The 20,436-nt window shown below is 45.0% G+C and overlaps 1 protein-coding gene across 1 annotated transcript in view; it reads right to left on the bottom strand.

The window, feature by feature from the left end:
* CFAP263 (cilia and flagella associated protein 263) overlaps positions 1–20,436 on the bottom strand; it is a 614,832-nt gene that overhangs the window by 429,747 nt on the left and 164,649 nt on the right. The window contains exon 3 of the mRNA XM_069654512.1: positions 5,612–5,776. Within this exon, the coding sequence (XP_069510613.1) occupies positions 5,612–5,776 (165 nt within the window). The remainder of the gene's footprint in view (positions 1–5,611; positions 5,777–20,436) is intronic.

Below are 20,436 nucleotides of genomic sequence, written 5' to 3'. Positions count from 1 at the left end.
GTGTGAAGTTGAAGGGGGCTGTATTTTCTATAATCGTGGAGATCTGGTTGGCCGTGGAGTGTTTGTCGGACAAGAGGTTTCTTTTGGAGATAATTTTGTTTTGTAATAGTTTAATTTTAGTGGCCAAGGCATCTTGGATGGTGGTGCACCATTCTTTACTTGGTTTGACTGGGTTAATTATGGGGATCGGATTCTCCAGCTCCTTGAGTATGGTAAATAGCTCTTTGCTATCGGAGGCCGCATTACTAATTCTAGTATTGAAGGCATCTGCTTTGTGGGCGATGATGGCTGATTTATAGGTTTTGTTTGCAGAGTTGAATTCTTCCAGAGCTTCTGGGGTGTGGTTTTTCTTTAGGCGGTGTTCAAGCGATCTTTTGATCCGTCTAAGAGAGACTAATTGCTCGTTGAACCAAAAGGAGGACTTTCGTCTTTACGTTTGGTTTTGTTAATGCAGGATGCTAGGGCGTCAATTGTACTGTTAAGACAGTTATGGTAATGGTCTGCCAGGGCACAAGGTTCTTTGGCAGTAATGATATTGTTATTGAGGGCATTGGCTAATAGGGGGTTGATGTTTTCTGCTGTGAGTTTGCGGATGTTTCTTGTTACATAGGATTCTTCAACAACCGTTTTCGGTAAGTCTGGTTTTTTGCACAGGATAGTGAAGTTTATGCAATGATGGTCTGACCAGTGTACTGGGGTGATGGAGTCTATGGATACTATAGTGTTAAGATATAGTATCCAGTCTAGTGACCTCCCTTTTGTATGGGTAGGGGCGTTCACGAGTTGCGTGAAAGCCATGTCTTTAAGTGCGCTGTGTAGTGCATCTACTTTGTGGTCTTGGGGGTCGTTAAATCCTAGATTCAGGTCCCCTAGGACTAGGCATTTTGTGTTTGGTTTAATAGGTGGCGTTAACAATAGTGGTATGTCTAATTCTGGTTGAGATATGGTGTTAGGTGCTCTGTAAATAGTTATTATGTTTATAGTGGTTTTGTGGTCCGTAGCTAGTTTAGCTAGCAGGACTTCGTAGCCGACTGGGCTCTCAATAGGGCTAGTTCTTATTTTGAGATGGGCTTTAGAGATAATGGCTACTCCCCCACCTACTGATTTTGTTCTGTCTGTTCTGAGAATGGTGTAGTCTGGGGGAATGGCAATGGAGAGCGATGGGCCGGAAGCTTGGTGGAGCCAGGTTTCTGTCACTATGAGTAGGTCAAGTTGTTGCTCAATAATGAGGTCATGAATTTCAGTGGCATGAGCAGGTATGGGCCGCGCATTAATGAGGGCTGCTTTGAGGTGTGTGGATGGAGGTGGCTCTTGGGTTGGGGTGGGTGGGTGAGTGTTGGTGGTTTCTATGGAGTTAGATTGTTGTTTGAGTATGATGGGACTTTTAGGGTGTTCAGCTTGGGTTTTTAATAGGGGTATATTTCCTGTGTTAGCATGATTGATAAAGGTGATAGCTCTAGGAGGGTTAGTGATTCTAGATCTGAGTCTTTGGGTTCTTATGGTACCTAGAAGAGGGATTTGAATGGGTTGATTATCTTTAATGGGTCCTCTGGTTGGAACGTAGGAGGTTATGTAGGTCCGTGATCTGAGTCTAGTGCGTCTAAGTGCACTGAGAACTGGGGTACTAAGTGGGGTGTGTTATCACTTGGTGGCTTTTGGATGCTTTTGTGATCTATTTGACTATTAGTTGAATGATACGGATTGGGGAATGGTGTAGTGCGGGGCAAGAAAGGCGTAGGGCATGGGATGGGGTGATGACGTGGGCAGGCTACTCTGGAGAGGCCGTTGTCGAGGAAAAGGAAGTAGGTACCTGTGCAAGGTGTGTCATATGGGACGACACAGAAGGCAAACATCATGATTAGTAACCAGCCTTGCATGGTTTGGCTTAGTTTGGAATAGTGAGGGGACAGGTATTGTCTATAGTGTACCTGAAACCTGTGTGGTTGCCTCGTCCTCTGCACCCCCTGATAATTTATGCTAGGGGCCTATCTGTGGTACTGCACTCACATCTAGGCAGTGGTGTAAGGAATCCTCGAAAACCATGGCTGTTTTTTATAATATACTGGGTATCTTTTTAATACTGTGTATTAAACATTAAGAACTTATTCACCGTGATGTGTGACTTACAGTATACATTTTTCAGTATATCAGTGTAGTGTATTTTTTACAGATGCGTGTGTGGACGAACTGTACTTTTGTGTCAGCCTGCTAACCGCGAACTAAGTATTCAGCCTTGTTGCTTTGTCCACATTACTTACTTTAAGAGAGGTTTGTCCTCCCTTTCTTTCATCTGTTAGCCCCCCATTAAGGTAAGTGTTTGTAGTGCCTGTTTGTAGTGCCCGCAACAGAGGGTGGTACGGAAACTGCTTTTACAAGAATTATAATTAAAATGAGGCACTTGTTCAGCATTTTGAGCCCCTACCTTGGCACACCAAACATAGGACTTAATTGGCTGGAGGTAAGTATACGTCACGTGCACATCTTATGACCAAGAAGCCAACCTAGAAAAACAACTCAAAGTGTGTTCTTTGAAATGAGTGCTAGGAAACATTTATTGTGTGAAGTGCATCTTTAGCCGAGTACAGACCAAAGCAGGATCCTTACCATCAGGTCGATTTTGTTTTGTGTTTTTAAATGTTAAGACTGTCGACCCTTCTGGGATCTAAGCTTGCAAAGTGCAGGCTGGCCGCGTGTCAGAGAGCTGGCCACCCATACATCACCGAACTAAAGATGCAATTCCCAGGTACAATAATCCAGGCAACCTGTTGGGTTAGGGTCATTCAGCGATCAATTAGTTCTGTAACAAAAGTTGCTATACACACACAGGTGAAGGGCAAACTGCCTCACAATTAACAATGACAGGTAGGAGAAATCACACTTCGCACTTGGCGAGGAGACCATCAAAAGAAGCAACACACAGTAGTAAACTGGTTTCATGAACATTAAATGATGGTTTATAATGTATTGCCAATCCCCTTCCCCCCAGCTTCCTCCCCCCAGAATAATAGCATAGGGTGCACGTAGAGCAAGGGATCTGATTTGGGAAGACATTATAGTGTTTATTGTATTAAAAGGGCCGATTGCATGAAGGGAACCCCCAACATTAGCACGTATGCGCTGGTGGGTCTCCTGCATGCGACTCTTTACTTTTGCAAAGCAGAGTGCAAAAGTAAAGAGTAAAATCCAGTGAAATAACCATTACTCTTTGATTTCATGCTCTATTTTGTAAACAATGTAAATGCTACTTGCAAATTAAGCTCTACGGACAGCATTTACAATGGATTCCTAGGGAATCCACCGGCTTTTAGCAGGAGCTAATGGAGGCGGATTCCAAAGGAATCCATTCGTATTACAGCTACATGAAAATCTCATACAGCGTAAAATGAAGTGCACTTTGAATATGAATGAGAAAAGCACGGTGAAAACGCAAAGGGAAGGAAAATGTCCCGGTCCAGTACACCAAGGAGTAAATGCTTTACGTGCTGCTTTAATGCCATTTTAAGTTAAGCCTCTCGTCAAATTTTCGAAAGCAACTTTACAGTGTGTACCATTGCTGTTTCCAAGGAGCATCAGAATTGCTAGTTTTTGTTAAATGGCAGCATCTATGCCTTTTATGTTCTTAGTCATTTGACACAGGGATGACCACACCTGAAATGTGAAAGTAGAGTAATCCATTTGAGCCAAGTCACGCATGGCACAACGCCACCTAGTAGCCATCCGTGGAAGTTCTCCTCCAGATCAAAGCCACATCAGCAAGGCATAGCCACAATGGTTACTGGGGGGGGGGCGTTATGGCATGTGACTTGGCTCAAATGGATTATTCTACATATATATGTTTGGAAACCTTTTCCATGTGAATCTGTGCAGCTAATGGGTCCAACTGAACTGATCCACTCTGGAGAGCAGTTTTTGATCCCCTCTCTGGGGGTCCCTTTACCCAGCCATACTCAAAGTGCTGGGTGCAGCACCACTTTCTGGCATTATGACATTTTGTCAAGCCAGATGTCCACTAAAGCAACGTCAAAAGTATCCAAGGAAATGGAATCAAACTGTTGGGTTGCATAGAGTGGCAATGGTCTAATGCAGCATAGAGTACAGAAAGGCTACTCTCTGAATGAAATCACTGAAAGCTGCTCAAGTCATTCTCTACCCATACTGCACAGGGAGAGAAACCATAAAGTTAAAGTCTTCTCAGAATTCATATCCGGATGTGTGAGGAGTCGTCATCCTAATAAACAGCGGTGCAGGGCCTTTTCCTCTCTATTTATATTAAGTATGTGGGATGAGAAGACTTAACCCAGACGAGTTAATTCAGTGAATTTACGCAATTGACGCGGACACCTGTACCCCACAGCTTGGAAAACCCTTCCATCATTCTGGAGGTGACAATTTAAGTGCCATCAAAAGGGCTACAAGTAGTACCTGGTAATTTCAGCACCACAAAACAGAAAAACATGCTACTGCAAATTCGACACAACAACGAATTATGCCCTTACATTATCAATATTCTCAGATATTCCTCAAATCAACAAAAGTGGCCTCCTCAGCACAGGTTGAAACATTTAATTTGTATTTTTAAAAAAAAGCTTCGACAAGAATCTCTGTACAAGAACGCATATGGGTTACTCATGCAGTACCATGGCTGGGAGAATTAAATGTGTATACTAGCAGCAACGACATACAGTAACCAGGTGTAGTAGGAAGGCAATAGGAGCAAGAGGAGACAGAACCTATAAGACCTGATTTAAAACGTAGCGTGAACAGGACTGACACAGGGGCTTATTTACATATTTAACAGAATTACCTAACTCAGTTGTTCGATGAGTTGTCAGAACCAGCCCTGACAGAGGGTTCTGAGTGAAGACCCTATTTTACATGGAAAAGACAAATCGGTCTAATCAAACTCAATCAAGGCCGGTGGTAGAACAGTAAGGCTTATGCGTCCAGAGATATGGGAGTGTGTAGTGGTACAGTGAAACACACAAAGAGCACTCAAACAAGTCAAATTAGAAAGAAGTATAAAAATACACTATCAGGCCTGAACACACTAAGGGACTCATGGAGTTCCCCCGGTCCAAAAATGCAGGTAATTACAGCACTGGCATTTTTTCAGGACTGGGGAAACCCAAGTTTGCCGGTGGGCACAGTGAACTACCTGCAGGTCTGACCTGCCATGAGTTCAGGCCGCTACTGGCAAATAAATGCCAGAATGTACTGGTTCCAGTAATTCCCGCAATCCCAGCCCATGGAGTCCTATGTAATCTTTCTTAACAGCACTACCATATTCTAGTCTCCAATATTCTCCAGTAATCAATTGGAGAGGGGAGACCTCTTAGACAAGTTAATCTCAGCCCCTCTACATAAACCCTCTAGGAGCTGTGCCCTACCACTTGAGGAGTCCAATTAATCTGACCATATCATGGATGTGTGGGGAAGTAAATCCTTTCAGGACATCCCCATAGAGCTTCTCTATCACAAAATTGATGACATCTCTTGCTTGCAAACAATGTCCGCAGGCTGCCACTACTACCACTTATTGGCTCAAGATACTGTGCCCAAAGTAAAGGGGAAGGTTAGCGATAAAGGCCCCCCTACCTGTGGTAGTGTTTACCTTATGGAAATGCATGAGTCTGTCGGAATGCTCCTTCAGTGTCTCCAGTTCTTCTTTCATCTTCTCCAGCTCCCTCTGGGCAATTTCAGACTTTTGGTCCATTGTCAAAGCATGCAGCCGATCCGCGATGGAGCTGCGAGACCTTGACCGGCGTCTCCCACGAGCCTGGCCACGCAAAACAAGAACATGAAAGTGAATTAAGACAGCAAACAAATAACACACAAAGGCAAATGACATTTATTAAGGTATTACTCCAACTCCTTCTGCAATCGATTTATGAAAGTATGTGGCTGCTTCTATCTGGTCCTCCATGTCACTGTCAATCCCTCTTGCCTGTGCCTTAAGATCCCTCAATTGGGTGCGTCCATGATAAAATGGGTTTGATGGGTATTAGCTGGGATGTAACACAGACCCCCCCCTCATTCCTTGTGCCTCAGGCATGCCCCCCACACCTAAAAGGTCCCATCAGTCAGTGACTCCATGGAAGGCAAAACACTGGTGTCATCAAGGTAAAGGCCTTGGTGGGTCCCTCTGCTTAGTATATGTGGTGGAGCGACCCATCAGGTGGTCTGCAACTTAGGGGAGGAAAACCAGAAGATCCTGCTCTTCTGTGAGAAACCGTGCTGTGCCGCCTGTTTAGACTCTAGTCTCCCTGTTGCTTGAACACAATTTAGAGACATGCTGCACTTGGTCCCATATGTCCCATGTTGCAGGGGAAACGTCAGGTAAAGCCACTGTCCCCTCAGACCCATTCACCCCCTCTGAGTATATCACACATACCCCAGGAAAGGGCATACTAATGTTCTCAGCCTCTTGGAGAAAGTTGAATTTAGAAGTGTACCAACGGCACGGAATTGCATGACGTACATAATTATGCTTTGGAATGCAGGAAATACATCATACCACACCCCACGCTTACTCTCTCCCTTACACCACCACTCAACTAGAACACAGAGATACTATGACATCATTCGGTATAACTGTTCTCATATCAACATCTCCCGCTCACTCCCATCACTCTGAGTAAACATTGCTGGTTTCGCACCCCCCAGCCAGGCATTCTCCTCAGGCCTAACGCAGCCACACTCGATCTGGATAAAAGCCGGCCAGAGCGAACACATACTCCTGATCTCTCAACCACCACACCTACCGCTAAGAAGCAGCTACCACTTGAATTCCGCACCAGCTGCACACATACCTGGTGCGCACACACACTTCTTGGACTCTCTACTCTCTCTACTGACCTGAACTTCGGTTCCCAAGGGCGTTCAACCTACCAGCGCCTTCAGACCATACCAATGGTATATAAGGCGCTATATAAATGCAAAATAACATAACATAACATAACCTAAGCACCGACCTTGCTCCGCACCCCTCTGCAACAAGTGATCTCCCTCCTGCTTGTGTGTGTGATATGGGTATCAGGTAATATCTCCACCAATAATATCGCCATATATATGGTTGTGGGGTAAGGTCATAGGCGAAATTATTGGTGGGGATAATTTATGGGGTAAATGGGATAGGGTAAACATTAGTAACAATTATCACAGTACAATATATGGATGAAGGTTTTCCCAAGACAGCCTGAATCTATGTTACAACAAGGTGTTGTTGGAAGAGGCAGTTATTCAGTTGTTTACTACCCAACACTTTGCGGAAACCTATTTGGCTTCAAAATTCTGTTTTACAAATGACATAAATGTGTACATTGCAATGCTATTCTAATTTTTTTTTTTTTTTTGCTTTTATCATTTTTATGATTTTGCAAAAATTGTTGTTACGTTTCATTTCTTTTCACTTAATTTACTTTTTTTTTCAATTGTTTATTTCTTGTTAGCCCGACCGTTTGTGGGTATTTTCAGTTAGCAGTTCGTTTCAGTTCGATTCAGTACTATTCACTGACGTTGACCAAACCTTTCTTTGCGCATTCGTCCAGCGCGGCATTAAGAATTTTGGCTGTTGCTATAGACCACGTGGTCCGTGAGCCACTCATTAAACGGGCCCACCACACTTCTTCATCAAACTGTGAAAAGGGTTTTAATAGAGGCCCTAAAAACGCTCTTCTCCATTTGATGGTCTTAGGGCAACTCATGAGAAGGTGTTTCACTGACTCCTTTTCGGATTGTGTGTTGCACAGTCGACAGAGGTTTGAGTCAGAAAGGCCTCTTATGGCCCGTATTTCGTTGGTAGGCAAAAGATTCAATCTCGCTCTTAGAAGTGTTGAGCGGAGAGCTCTGTCCGGAAATCTTTTAATTATTTCGGGAATCGCATCCAATTTTTTAGGTTGAGGCGGGAGATGTTTTAAAAGTTTGTTCTTTCCGGCCATTGTGTGGGTTTCAACCCAGTCCTCTTGGTCCATTTTTTTTTTGACTTTGACTGGGTTACCAATCAATGTCTCTTCTGTGCATGCGATGTTCTCAAGAATAGCTCTTTGTTTAGACGCCCATGTGGTCAGCATCTTACAGGTGTTGCTGCTCATTTCTGTATTTAACAGGTTGTATAGCGGATGTGACCCGGGCATAAGTATTTTCCTAAATAGTGACATTTCTCCTGCCTCTTTAGCTGCTTTTAGCGATCGAAGACCTAGCTCCCTTCTGATACCTGCAATCGGTGCCGAGTTCGGAAGCTGGAGGACCTTCCGCCAGAAGTACCCCTCCAGTTTTCCCCATAAAGCCCTCGGGAGGGTAGGAAGGGCATCGCCTCCGTAGACCAGGCAAGGAACTACCTTACCCTTGTAGAATTTGAGCACCGGTATCAACGAGAAGCGTCCAAACTTCCTATCTATGATCCTCGCCTGTGTTGTTAGTTTTCGGGTTTTGTCCCACAGATGGTGCTGCATGGCGAGTTCAGATTTGGAGCTGTCAATCATTACGCCGAGATATTTGTAGGTTTTAATACTCTCCAAGGGTACTTTGTCAATGATCCAGCTTGGTTTTTTTCTTTGCTTCTTCCCCTGGCATTTTTCTATTATCAAGATTTTCGTCTTCTCCTTATTGATTTCCAAGTTGTTAGCGGATATATACGAGGCCAAGTTGTTAAGTTGCCTTTGTAGGCCAATTTCTGTTTGATCGAGAAGGATAATATCGTCGGCGTAGAGAAGCCTGGCTAAAGGTGTTTGGCCGATTTTAGGTGGGAAAGATCTTATTTGGCTTGCGCTTTCTTTGAAGTCCCCCCTAAAGGAGATAAACAGGGCCGGTGCAAGGGGACATCCCTGCTTTACCCCTCTGAAGGTCGATATGGCTTCAGAAAGTAACCCTTGACGGTTCAATTTTACTCTCATAGAAGTTGCTGTGTGGAGAGCTTTAATCGGTGCTAATAATGATGGCGGGCAGTTCCAGGCAGATAGTTTGGTCCATAGCAGCTCTCGATCGACTTGGTCAAAAGCCTGGGTAAGATCTATGAAGGCTAAATAGATCTTCCCGGACCGTTCGATGACTTTGCTCTTCAAAATGCTGAGAATCAATATGTTGATTTGAGTTCCGCAGTTTTTCATAAAGCCCGCTTGGAAGGGATAGTTACATTCTGCTGATTTGGACCACGATTGAAAGCTTTTTTGGAGAAGCGACCCATAGATCTTTCCAATAGTGTCCAACAAGGCGATTGGGCGGTAATTGACTGGGGCCGTCCTGTCCCCTTTCTTATATATGGGGGCAACAACTGAAGTAGACCAGGACTTCGGTATTGATCTAGACAGAGTACAGTTCTTGAACACTTTGCTAATAAACAAGGCCCATTCTGCGGGATGGTTTTTTAGGTCGATGTTAGTAATTCCGTCGGGGCCCGGCGCTCTGGATGGTTTTAGCCTTTTTATGGCTAGCCTGATGTCGTCAATGTCAGAAAGATCCTCCCAGACGTTATTTGCAACTGGCGATATTCTTTTCTTAACAATCGTCTCAGGGGGTTTGAAAATGGACGAGAAGTGGGATATCCATGCTGCCTCTCCAACACAATTTGAGGTTGTAGATGACATATCGGTGCCGTCGTTTTTTTTTATCAGTTGCCAAAACGCTCCCGAATTTTTGTCTGCTAATTTCTTAAGCATTTCTTCAGCGTCCTTTTGGTATAAAACAAATCGATGGAATCGTAACCAGGCTTTGTAGGTTTTTTGCTCTTGGATATAGAGTTTCACAGCGTCAGTCGTTCTTAAGTTTGTCGCCTGTCTTTTCAATTTCCGAAGCGCTCGTCTTTTAAGTACTAATTCTCGGTTGTACTCGTGAAAAGGATTAATTGCAGTTCTTTTTGTTTGAGTTTTAGAATAATATGGAATTAGCAGAGGTTGGTAGTCTGCTAGATGGTTTAGAGGATCCACTTCTCTATACTGCTGCCTTTCATACGCACTCGTTAGTTCTCTAATCCTTTCGCTCGTGAGTTTGAGTCGGTTTCCTTGCAGGGTAGGTTCCGAGGCTTCAGATAGAAAAAGTCTTGCGTCTCGCTTGGATGGCCAGCTGGTTTTTAAGATGTTATGGTCGCTCGCCCCAGAGCGCAAAGTTTCAAACGAGGTCATCCGGGCTAACAGGGCCTCTGATGTAAAAATGTAATCTATTGTCCCCTTTTGCTTGCCTCTTTCCCAAGACGGGATCGGATTCGTTGGGAGGAGTGCTTCCTCGATGTTGTGGAGGTTTCTGCTGTTCATAAGTGACTGCCATTTATCCCCTCGAGAATCTGCCTTGATTTTTTCTTTTGTGGAGATGTTATCTTGTCCCTTTCTTGGGCATCTTGCATTCAGGTCTCCCGTTATTATAATCAGAGTATCTTCTTGGGTTGTTAGAATTCGATCTATCTCAGCTTCAATGATGTTCAGGAATTTCTCGTCCGTAATGAACTGTGGGTTCCAGTACGTCGTGATAATGGCGAGGCAATGTGTCTCTTTTTGTTTGTTTTTCTATTTTTATTTTCATCCATCGTTGCTTCAGAGGATTGTGACCATTCGACAAGCACTGCTAGATGATTTTGAGTGGCTCCCAGACGCTTCTTGATTGGGAGACCTACTCCGTTTCATACTGCTATCAGCAGACCGGAAGAGGGGCGTCCCACACGACCCTTTCTAGCTCGTGCTACCATGACTGAGAATCCATCGATTCCTGGTTTTTCTAGGAGCCATGTTTCTTGAAGGGTGATAATGTCATAATCTGCAAGATTAACCTCACCAGGTTTTGTAAGGTGGTTAAATCCTCTTGTGTTCCAAGACATCAGCGTAATATCCGAGCGTTCTTCGGGCGTTAAGGCTTGTGAGTCTCTCGAGAGTAGTTGAGAGATGGAGTCATTATTTCTCGGACTCACTGATGATTGCTATTTTTTCGTTGATGGCTTTGGTGCCTGAGGGAGCCACGCAAGAAGTTGTTTTAAAGGGGCAAATGTTGATTTGGTGTTTCCTTCTTGTTGGGGCCTTGACCTTGACTTTTCAGCTGTCGTATTTATCTCGCTTCTTGATGTCGCCGATAAATCTTTTGGAACTGGGCTTGTACTGTGTTCTTCTCTTTTATCGCTTACAACTGCCACAGGTGTTTGGTTTACTTTCTCTTTTGGGCCTCCCCCCTCTTTATCGTTGTTAAGTCTGAAGAGTGTCTGTTGACCTGAAGGTTTACTGTAGTCACCGGTACTCCTGTTTCTTTCTCTTTCTGATTTGCCTTGAGTAGCTCGTCGGTATAGCCCAGACTTGGTTTCTTTATCTGCTGTGCATAACCATTCAGTGATGGTATACCCGCATTTGCGGAGATCGCTGTAATCGTCACTATTACTTCTCCTTACCGCTTGGTGTTTGACATGAAAGAAAGCCTTAGCTTTGTTTCCTTTATGGTAGGGTTCCACTAGGGTTAAGTCTGCCGTTGTCAGGTGTTTTAAAATCTTGGAATGCTTCAGAATTTTTAGGATTGTACCTCTGTTCAATGTTATTACTTCTGAGTTTTGTGGGATTTGTTCAATTTTGAAGATAGTAGATGGAGGACATTTTTTTTCGAATCTATGGACTCTTAAAAAGACTTTTTGTCTTATCGGGCTATTTTGTTTTTTTGAAGTGCGTTATCTTCTAGGACTGGTAGAGGATCTTCTCCTGTTTGAGTCGCGGCGATTGTCTACCTTTGAATCTGGTTCTTTCCGGCTGTGTTTTGTTGGAGAACTTGGCCTCCTTCCTTCGGCCCTCTTGGGTATCTTCGCGGATAGTCATCAATACATGTACCACTCCGTCTTCTTCGTTTTAGCGGTAGGGAAGAGGCAGATTTGTTCTTTTCAAGTGACAAATCCTGTTTTTCCTGGTGCCAATTTTGTAGTTCCACTTCACTTTACGGTGATGAATGGGTGGTGAGGTTCATGAAGTGATCGTCACTCATGAAATCTTCCGTTGTGATTGGGGACTTTCTTTGATTAGATGAAATTGCTGGGTTTCCTACAGCCGAATTTCGAAATGGAGGTTCTTTGACCTTAAGGTGATTATTTTTGGGCCTGGTCGAAGGTCCCGTTAAAGGTGATTGCGGAGTAGTGGTCTCTTGTTCTCGGTAATCTGTATTTTTCTCTCTGTGTACCAGGACCTTCGCTGTATCCCTCCTTATTGAAGGGAGTGACAAGCTGTTCGGAGTATCCATAGGTTTTTTGGGGATGTTCGTTTTCACAGGACGTTCTATAGGAAGCGGTTTAATGGAGGAGGGACCCCTCCCCCCGTTTGCCGACGAAAATGAATCATTTGTACCCGCCAAAACAGAGAAGGACATGTTCTTTTTATGTTTAAGCTGGGACTCAAGAGAATTGGTCTCGGGTAGGTTACTGGCCGCCCCACAGAGGTTAGTTGTCAACTGATGCGTCGGCTGAAGAACAGGTTCAGTTTGTGAGCCTTGGTCTGTAGAGTCTTTAATTTCAATCGGTCTCTGGCTTGGTTGTTTTGGCGTCGAGACAGTTTTAGAGGATGTCAGCAGGATTTTATTAAAAAGTTCAGAATCCAGTTTTTCCTTTGCTGCGATATAACCTTCCAGGTAAATCAGTTTTGTGTGGATCATTGCTAGTAGGGTAGTATGGTCTTTTGATGAATCACTTAATGCCTCGTAGAGTTTGCCAAACGGGGCTAGGGCAATAGTGATTGCAGATATCAGCGTTGCTAGATCCAGCCGCTTAGGAGGCAAGTCCTTCTGATTTTCTTGCTGAGGCTGTTCTCCCGATTTACTTTTTCTCCTTGGGGTTGCTAAGTGGGGAATTGAGGGAAGCTGAGGGTTTTGCTCCTGACTCTTTTTCTCTGCTCTACAGCTCGGGGCCTTAGCCATCGGGGATACAGTCCCTTGAGGTGGGGAGCCAGTTCTTGGGGAACTGGTCTGGTTTCTCTTAGCGTCTCCTTGAAGTGGGGTTCCATTGAAAAGATCTGTTGGACTTTCTGGATCCGTCACGCTTTCCAAATGAGACGTGTTTGGCGAAAGGGATTGCGGTTTCAGCAATATTGTTGAAGTAAGCGATGATAACGGAATCTGTGGTAAAAAATTTGGACAAACAGAACCACAGGTTTTGTCATTGGTGTTAACCGTAGGGTTAACATTAAGAACTGGACTTGCCGGGGCCGGTAAGGTAATCGGGCACACGGCCTTCAGGGGAACCTCTACTGCACTTGAAAAATTAAACGGCCCAAGGACTTTGTTATAGTTGTTGAAGCCAGTTGAATCAGCCACGCTCTGAGATGGTTCTGTTAGATGCTCACAAGAGACTTCTAGTATCTCTGCGTCCGTAAGTTCTTTTAGGACGTCGTATTTCCTTTTCCCTTGGCTGGTGAAGTATTCCTTCAGGGAGTTGCATAGCACTGCTTTCGACATAGACTTTAGAGCAGGCGGTTTCTTTTTTGTATTGTTGTTTTTTTTTTGGGCGTTTTGCTGCATGCTTTTAGGTTTTTTTAGCACTGCTGAATTAGACACCTTTGGCCCTTGCTTTCCTTTGTTGATTTTTTTCTTTGGAGGAGGGTTCACAATGGAGGAGGTAGAGTCCTCCGTGGTATTCATTTCAACAATGGAGTCATCTAATTGGACGCTGGACTCCGAGATCAAAGTACGGGGCTTTTGCCCTTCCTGCGCTGACCAAAACATTTTCTTTTGTTTTTTCTCTCTCTCTCCTCCTCTTTCATTTTCCTCGTCTTCTAAGTTGCTCTTGACTCCACCTTCCCTTGGAGGCGGGGCGGCATTTTCCACAGCGTGGAATAACACGGCAATCCGCCGCAGCTCTGATGAAGAATCTGGCTTCTCCACCGTATCCGGCACCCGCAGCTCCTCTATTGAGTTCATCGGCGGGATGTCGGCCGTGGGGAGCACCACCTCCACCGTCGAGACACGTGACTCCGCGGGTCCCAGCCGAGGCACGCCGAGTGGGAACCCAGCGCCTCTCCGAGGACGACCGTCTTTCCCCTAAGCAGCGCCGCTCGAACCGGCAGGCGGATCCCTCGCAGTCAGCCCTTCGGCAGACTGCACTGGGGGCGAGCCGGGAGCATTTGCCGCTGCGGGCAGTGGTAGCTGTGTGAGCTCGGCTTTGCCGCTTGGAGATGCTGGAAACGCTGTAAACGCAGGAACATCCTCCGGAGCCATCTTCACGTAAGTGTCGTCGGCCACAGGCTTAGGTGAGATAGCCTGCGGAAAAGTGAACTTATTAACTGGGGTAGGAGATCCCAGTTGTGTGAATGTTTTAGGTAGGAGATCCCAGTTGTGTGAATGTTTTATCTGCCGACGAGATTTCTCCAGAAGAGTTAGATTGGCGAGCGTATCTGGAGTCTTTGGTGAGGGATATGGTATGGGGCGGGCAGCCTCGGGATAAGGCACCCCTGGCTGGCTCTAATTTGCTTAGCAATACACTCACACTCCTCGTCAGTCTTCGTCCATCTTCCCGGTCCCGGCCCGACGGTGGTTTAGGTACCATCCTGCTGGGCTGCTCGTCCTGTCCACGGACTGCCACAGACTGCAGCTTCAACTCTGCTGCCAAACTCTGCGGCCGCTCCGCGGTTGTGGTGGGGTTTTATACACCTCCCACTCACACTGGAAATGCTGGTGACTGCAACTGAAGAGAGACTCAGTTCTGACATGGTAGACTGCCACAGACTGCAGCTTCAACTCTGCTGCCAAACTCCGCCATTCTAATTCTGATCGCCATGTCCACGTTGGACAGTTTGCCACTGCAGCAACGTGCTGTGACATATCTAATCAGACTTCAGTTGAAATAATTGTGACACACACAAACAAAGCATTAGGACTAAAGTTGCAGAACAATTAGAGCAACAGCTACAACAGAAATGGAGTGAATACATAGTATATCCGTGGTGAAAACAACTCGGCTGGACAGTCTTGTAGAACACTACATACAAAACAAATGAAAAATACGAGTTGGTCACGTGTTCTGTGATCTAAAGATCTCTTGGACGGCAGGCATATTTTCATAATCCTAATAAGAAGCATCTAATGTGGAAAGAGTCAATTTATTGACAGTTTATTAATCATAATAAAATGTTCTTCAACAATATTAGTAATAACATCGTCAGTATCGAAACTTTGTATCTGCTTAGGCTTCCTGTGTTACAATAGCAACAGTTACATTAAGTAATAATCGTTAACTAATTGAAGGAACCGAGTACTGGATCCCGTAAATTACCAAATTTCGGTATAAACCTCTATGATCTATACTCTGTTCTTCCAAGCATGCCGATCTTTGAGTCAACATTGAGTCTTGGACAAGGATCAGGTTTTATTATCACAATGATCCTTGGCATTTCGTTAGGCTTTATTTTCCAACAGGCATTAGACTGCGCTACAACAATGATTCTTGGTCTTTGGTAAAACTTTGTTTCCCAACCTGCACTAGGCTTCGATATCCCATTGAATCTTTCCCAGGAGACATTACGTTTTGTTCTTTCCATGCTTATTACACTTAGACACACTCTCTCAGCGTGTAGTTCAATGCTGAAGTCTTCCCCTTGGCCTTTCTTGTAGAGCTGCTCTGGGTATTGGTCTTAGACTTGACTTTGAGAATTGGACTTTATTTCCCAGAGCATAATAAATCTCCATGTCTTTTCCTTGCATGTTCTTCAAGGGCTACGCTGTATATGGAACATTGTGTCCCATAATGCACCAACCCTCTCTTTCACTCTTGATAGTACTCATAATCCTGCCTGTCCTGGGTACTGAAGCATGTTCTTCCTACACAATGTACCAATGCCTTGCTGCTCTAGGGAACAATCTGGACCATTCACTCTGTCCTTTTCCATTCTGCTTCTCCACAAGTCTGGCCCTCCTGCTACCTTTTTACTCTGTGGCTCTCTCGCTACTCACTGCCTGGTCTCTTTTCTATTAATATCAGTTAGACTCTCTGTGTCCAAGTCATTTGGGATATCAATGACTACATATGGCTACCACATTCCACTCCTTCTCTTCACTTAGATAACTTCAGTGGTTGTGATGTGGCAAGGTGACATTAACTACTCCTCCAGGACGGAGAGGTGAGGCGTTGGCCCAGGGATGCGGTCTGCACTGCAATGTACTAACTGGAAGTTGTAAATGGGGCGTTTCACAAAACCCCTCCATGTGACCCACCGATTCCTGCTATATGTGTCGCCCCGAAGTGGAGGATGGGTGCACTTTCACTTGAGGGCTTTGTGCTTTGGGGAAAGTAAGTCCAGTCCAGATTACCCTTTCCACGAGTAGTCTACCTGAGAGCAAGGGCTGCAGTCACAGACTCTGCGAGCTGAGCACCTCTCATGCTGCCAGTTCGCAGTCTACAGATTAATCTGTTTCCTTGGTACATGCATTGCTGCCATTCAGAGAAGAGCAGGCATGGAGGTGCAGCACAGCGCTGCAGATGTTCGTGGCAACTCTGCTCTTCAACCTGGCTTCAAAATAGTGTATCAGTCTTTTTAGCCTTCAGCCACTGCCAGACAGTTTCTAATTAGCAGAAATCACCAAGAGGAAGACAATGAGTGGGCACAACGCAGAACCTTTAGGAGAATAGGAAAACACCTTGTAGGGGCCAAAGCGCAAATTGGAACAAACAATCCTGCTTAGGGAGACAAAAAGGCCAGGGAATGTGTAAGAGCTGTGGCGTACCAGAAGGCGGCGTCGGACAACTTAATGCCTTTTAAAAAGGTTTTATTGAACTCAAATGAAAAACGCCTACCTTGTCCCATTACTAAAAGGGAGAATCCCTGCCTATCAAATTAAAACTAAGGGTGACATCAAACTAAAAAGTCCTTTGTCCGAACCCTACCTCCTAACTGGCCCTACCACTTAAGAAACAAAACAAAAAGGTCAGCCAGGGACACAGTCTCAGGGTTAGACTACTGCCTGCCCCAACATGAAAAGTCTTTCAAAGTTCAAAAATAAGAGTTTCCAAATAACTTCGGCCTTGCCTCCTTACCTGGATCAAAAAAAGCTAAGTTTGTCAAATCCAAATGTATCTCACAACTTTCATGGAAACGATTCTCAGACTCTCAGTCACCCCAAAGTCTTGCGGCTCTCTCAGAGACTTGTTCCTAACTTGATATAAAATATCAAATATTAGTTCACTTCGGTTACTTTGATTCCCGTGACCACGCCAGCTTGGCTTGGATGCAAAACATTTCTCTTGGGTTTGCTGGGATGCATTTGCTTATTCAGGATACTCAGTTTCCTACAACCTCGCCCGCCTCCCTGGTTTGGGATGCAAGGTATTCTTCTTTCCATTTGACTTCGCTTTGTACTGGGTTCTTATCCCATTCTCATACTGTGAAGGCATCATGAAGCAAGAAACAGAGAACAGATTTAAGATTTAAATGTCAGGATGGTTGAAGGCATAATTTGCCCTATCCTAAGGTATAATTTCCCTACCTAAACAAAGTAAGGAAAGTCTGAGTCAGAAAGTTCAACCTAAAGTCTGTCTGTGTCCAACACCCATACTTGCCCTCACTACTAAAGTTAAACAATGTGCAGAGATGATAATAAGAAAAGAAATAGTCTACAAAATAATGTTCTGATCTCCTTCCAGCTCCTAGTGAATTTTCAGGTCCCCTTCCCCAAGTTAAAGACAGTTCCAGGACACTTTGGGATTCCCTTCCCCACGGTCAAAACAGGCACCTTGTACATGTTTTCAATCTCTTCTTACTAGTTCATCAGATTGCTTTCCCTTGCTTCAGCAACCCCTTTGGTTTTACACAGTTCGAGCTCCCTGGTCTAGGCGCAGTTGTCAGACCCTTACAGTCCACCCACTACAGGTCGCGCAACCAGGAGCTCTAGGCTCTCCTGCCCACGCAGCCTCTTCTTTGTTTGGATCTGTATGAATATTCAAGCTCAACAACCTTTCTTGGCTTCTCAGAGTTGGGGCTCCCTGGTTAGACGGCACGGTCCACTCACTACAGTTCACTCAACCAGGAACTCGTGGCATGCTCTCATATGCTTTATGTATTCCTCTGATCCTCAAAACAAAGTTCATTGACGCGTTAAAGATTCACAACATAAAGGTTCCTTACATTTCTTTGTAGATCAGTTTCTTTAAATGTAACCACAGGTTTCCTTTCCTTCTTACAGTTCTCAACGTTTCTCAGGATATCCTCCTCCCACTGTTTCCAGCTCCTAAGTGGGAGCTTAATTTATTCACCTGCCACGTATACGGGCTTTTACTCCTTAGCATTTCCTTGTACCAGTTCCTTTTACCGGTTCATAACACTCTTAATCTCAAATACAAATCAGGACGTTTCTCCACAGGAATCTCAAGTTGTTCATTTCAAAACAAACGTGCTTCCAACCTCTCTTTAAATTGAAAAAATAAAGATTTTCTATGCTTTCTGCACAGCGTCCCTTTCATTGGAAAAATCCATCTATATTTCTCTTAAAAGGCTTCCCAACATTTCTTTAGTTCATTTAGCAAACACTCAAACCATTTCGTTGGCTTGCGCAACGTGCCTTTTCCCTTTTCAGGTTTATAACACTTTCTGTGTAAAGCCTTATTTGAATCACAATGGGAAAGTTTGTTCGCAGATATTCGTTCTCTTCTTAAGCCTTGTATTTGTTTTAACAATGGCTTGGAGATATGTATCAACTCGCATTTGCAGTGTGCCGGCACGGACAATGTGTTCGCTGATACTGTTGCTTTAAGGTATCGCGCTCGCATGCAGAGCTGCTCAGCGATTCCCATGTCTCTGAAACTCAGAGGCCCTTGAGCTCTTGGATGCACACGCAGCTTCGCTTTGAGGCTTCCTCGGCTTACACTGCTACCATGATGGTTAGGGGACTTCAGACTGCCCTTAAAACGATACGTCGTGGTTCTCGCGCCCGGAGTCAACGAGCACCAGTCTTCAGGATTATGGAATCGTCCCAGCTCATCAGTGCTTCCCACTGCATACAGGGTTAAAAGTTTTAAAGCCAGTCTCAAGACACTTCATCTCAGCGCGCTCCGCTCCCTACAGTTCTTGGCATAGCATCTCCTTCTCGTGCTTCAACACTGTCTCTAGTCTCTTCCTGGAATGCTGCTGCCTTCTCTCTCCCTCTCTCTTATACGTGGGATAATTACTAACTGACCCCAGGTGTGGGCTATTCAGTTCAATTGCCTGACCTTGAAGTCCCCCATTAGGCAGACATGCCTGATTTTCCCAATAATGGGCATTCACAGCCCTCTTCCTCGTCCCAGTACCAAAGTGGTGTTTTGGTAGATTAACATTGGGGAAAGCGGGTAGCACTTCCTGTTTCTTCCTTGTATCTGTGCCCGAATACAGGTTATTCAAATTGGGATTTGCCCGATCATGCGGCTGAAAGTGACAATGGACCATAAAATCTCAGGTAGGGGATATTTCAGGGACACTGGAAAAAGGGGGATACCATGTCTCCTCTAAGGGCACCTTACTATCCCCAAGGCTTCTCCACCCAAGTGATCCTCACTTGCATTGCTGCCCCCAGGGTCGGGATCCAAAAAAGATGGTCTTATCAGGCCACCCAAGAAGGCGATCCAAGGGGAGTAGATGTGAGGACGCCCTCAGATTTCTCACAATACCTTCATTTCTCAAACAATGGTTGGCTTCCCCAACCTAGAGGTACAAAGTTTATATGCGGATCAACTTGCTTCACACAGTGCCCTGCCCCGTTCGAACTTTCAGGCTTTCGTAAGCTTGGCAACTTTTCCAATTTAAGTTCAAGGAGTTGATTTCCCTGTCACTCCGTTTCACAAGGGAGCCTACCCGTTCAAACTCAGGCTCCCGGAGCCTCAGCGGTTCTACCAACCGGTATTCAAGATTCTTCTTTTTCTCATAATACTTCATACTGAGCCCTTGTTCATTTGAGCCCGCCCGTGTCTCTCAACCATATATTTTTTAAAATGTTCATCCTTTTCTTTCTCAGCTACATGCCTAGTGTGGACTCTCCCACGATTCCCAGATTCCCGTCACCTCATAGGCTCTCTGATGCTTAATTCAAAGTGTCCGTATCTCTCATTGCTACTCTCTTGGTGGGAGCGTTTGCTTCTCACATACAGTGTCCATGGATACCGGATGTTTGTTGGATATGGAAGTTGGGGATTACGATCATCCCCGGTGATCTGGTCTCAGTGTCAGTTGCAAGGCCCTCGGCCTACCGGTCTGGACTTGTGGTCGCTTCACTAGAGGAAATAATGGCTTCCCTGTTTCCGCCTCTCCCTTCTACCTTAGATGAATCGGATACCAGCCTCCCAGCATTCGGCTAGCATTTAGCTGGCGGTCCACACTACCGCCGGCTCTGCGATCTGGCGTGGCTCCGCCTCTCCATGTTGTCTATTCTGCAGGGGTACATCTCCGAGTGGGACTCGACCTCCTCTCTGCATAGGAGATCTCTCCCAGTTCCCAGTTCTTTCTCGGTTTAAATACTTTGCTGTAGTAAAAAGGGGTG

The sequence above is a fragment of the Ambystoma mexicanum genome, chromosome 1p, assembly GCF_040938575.1.
Source record: "Ambystoma mexicanum isolate Mex_15411 chromosome 1p, UKY_AmexF1_1, whole genome shotgun sequence".
Taxonomy (NCBI): Eukaryota; Metazoa; Chordata; class Amphibia; order Caudata; family Ambystomatidae; genus Ambystoma; species Ambystoma mexicanum.
Note: the sequence above shows the minus strand (reverse complement) of the source record. Positions and strands in the feature narration are given on the sequence as shown.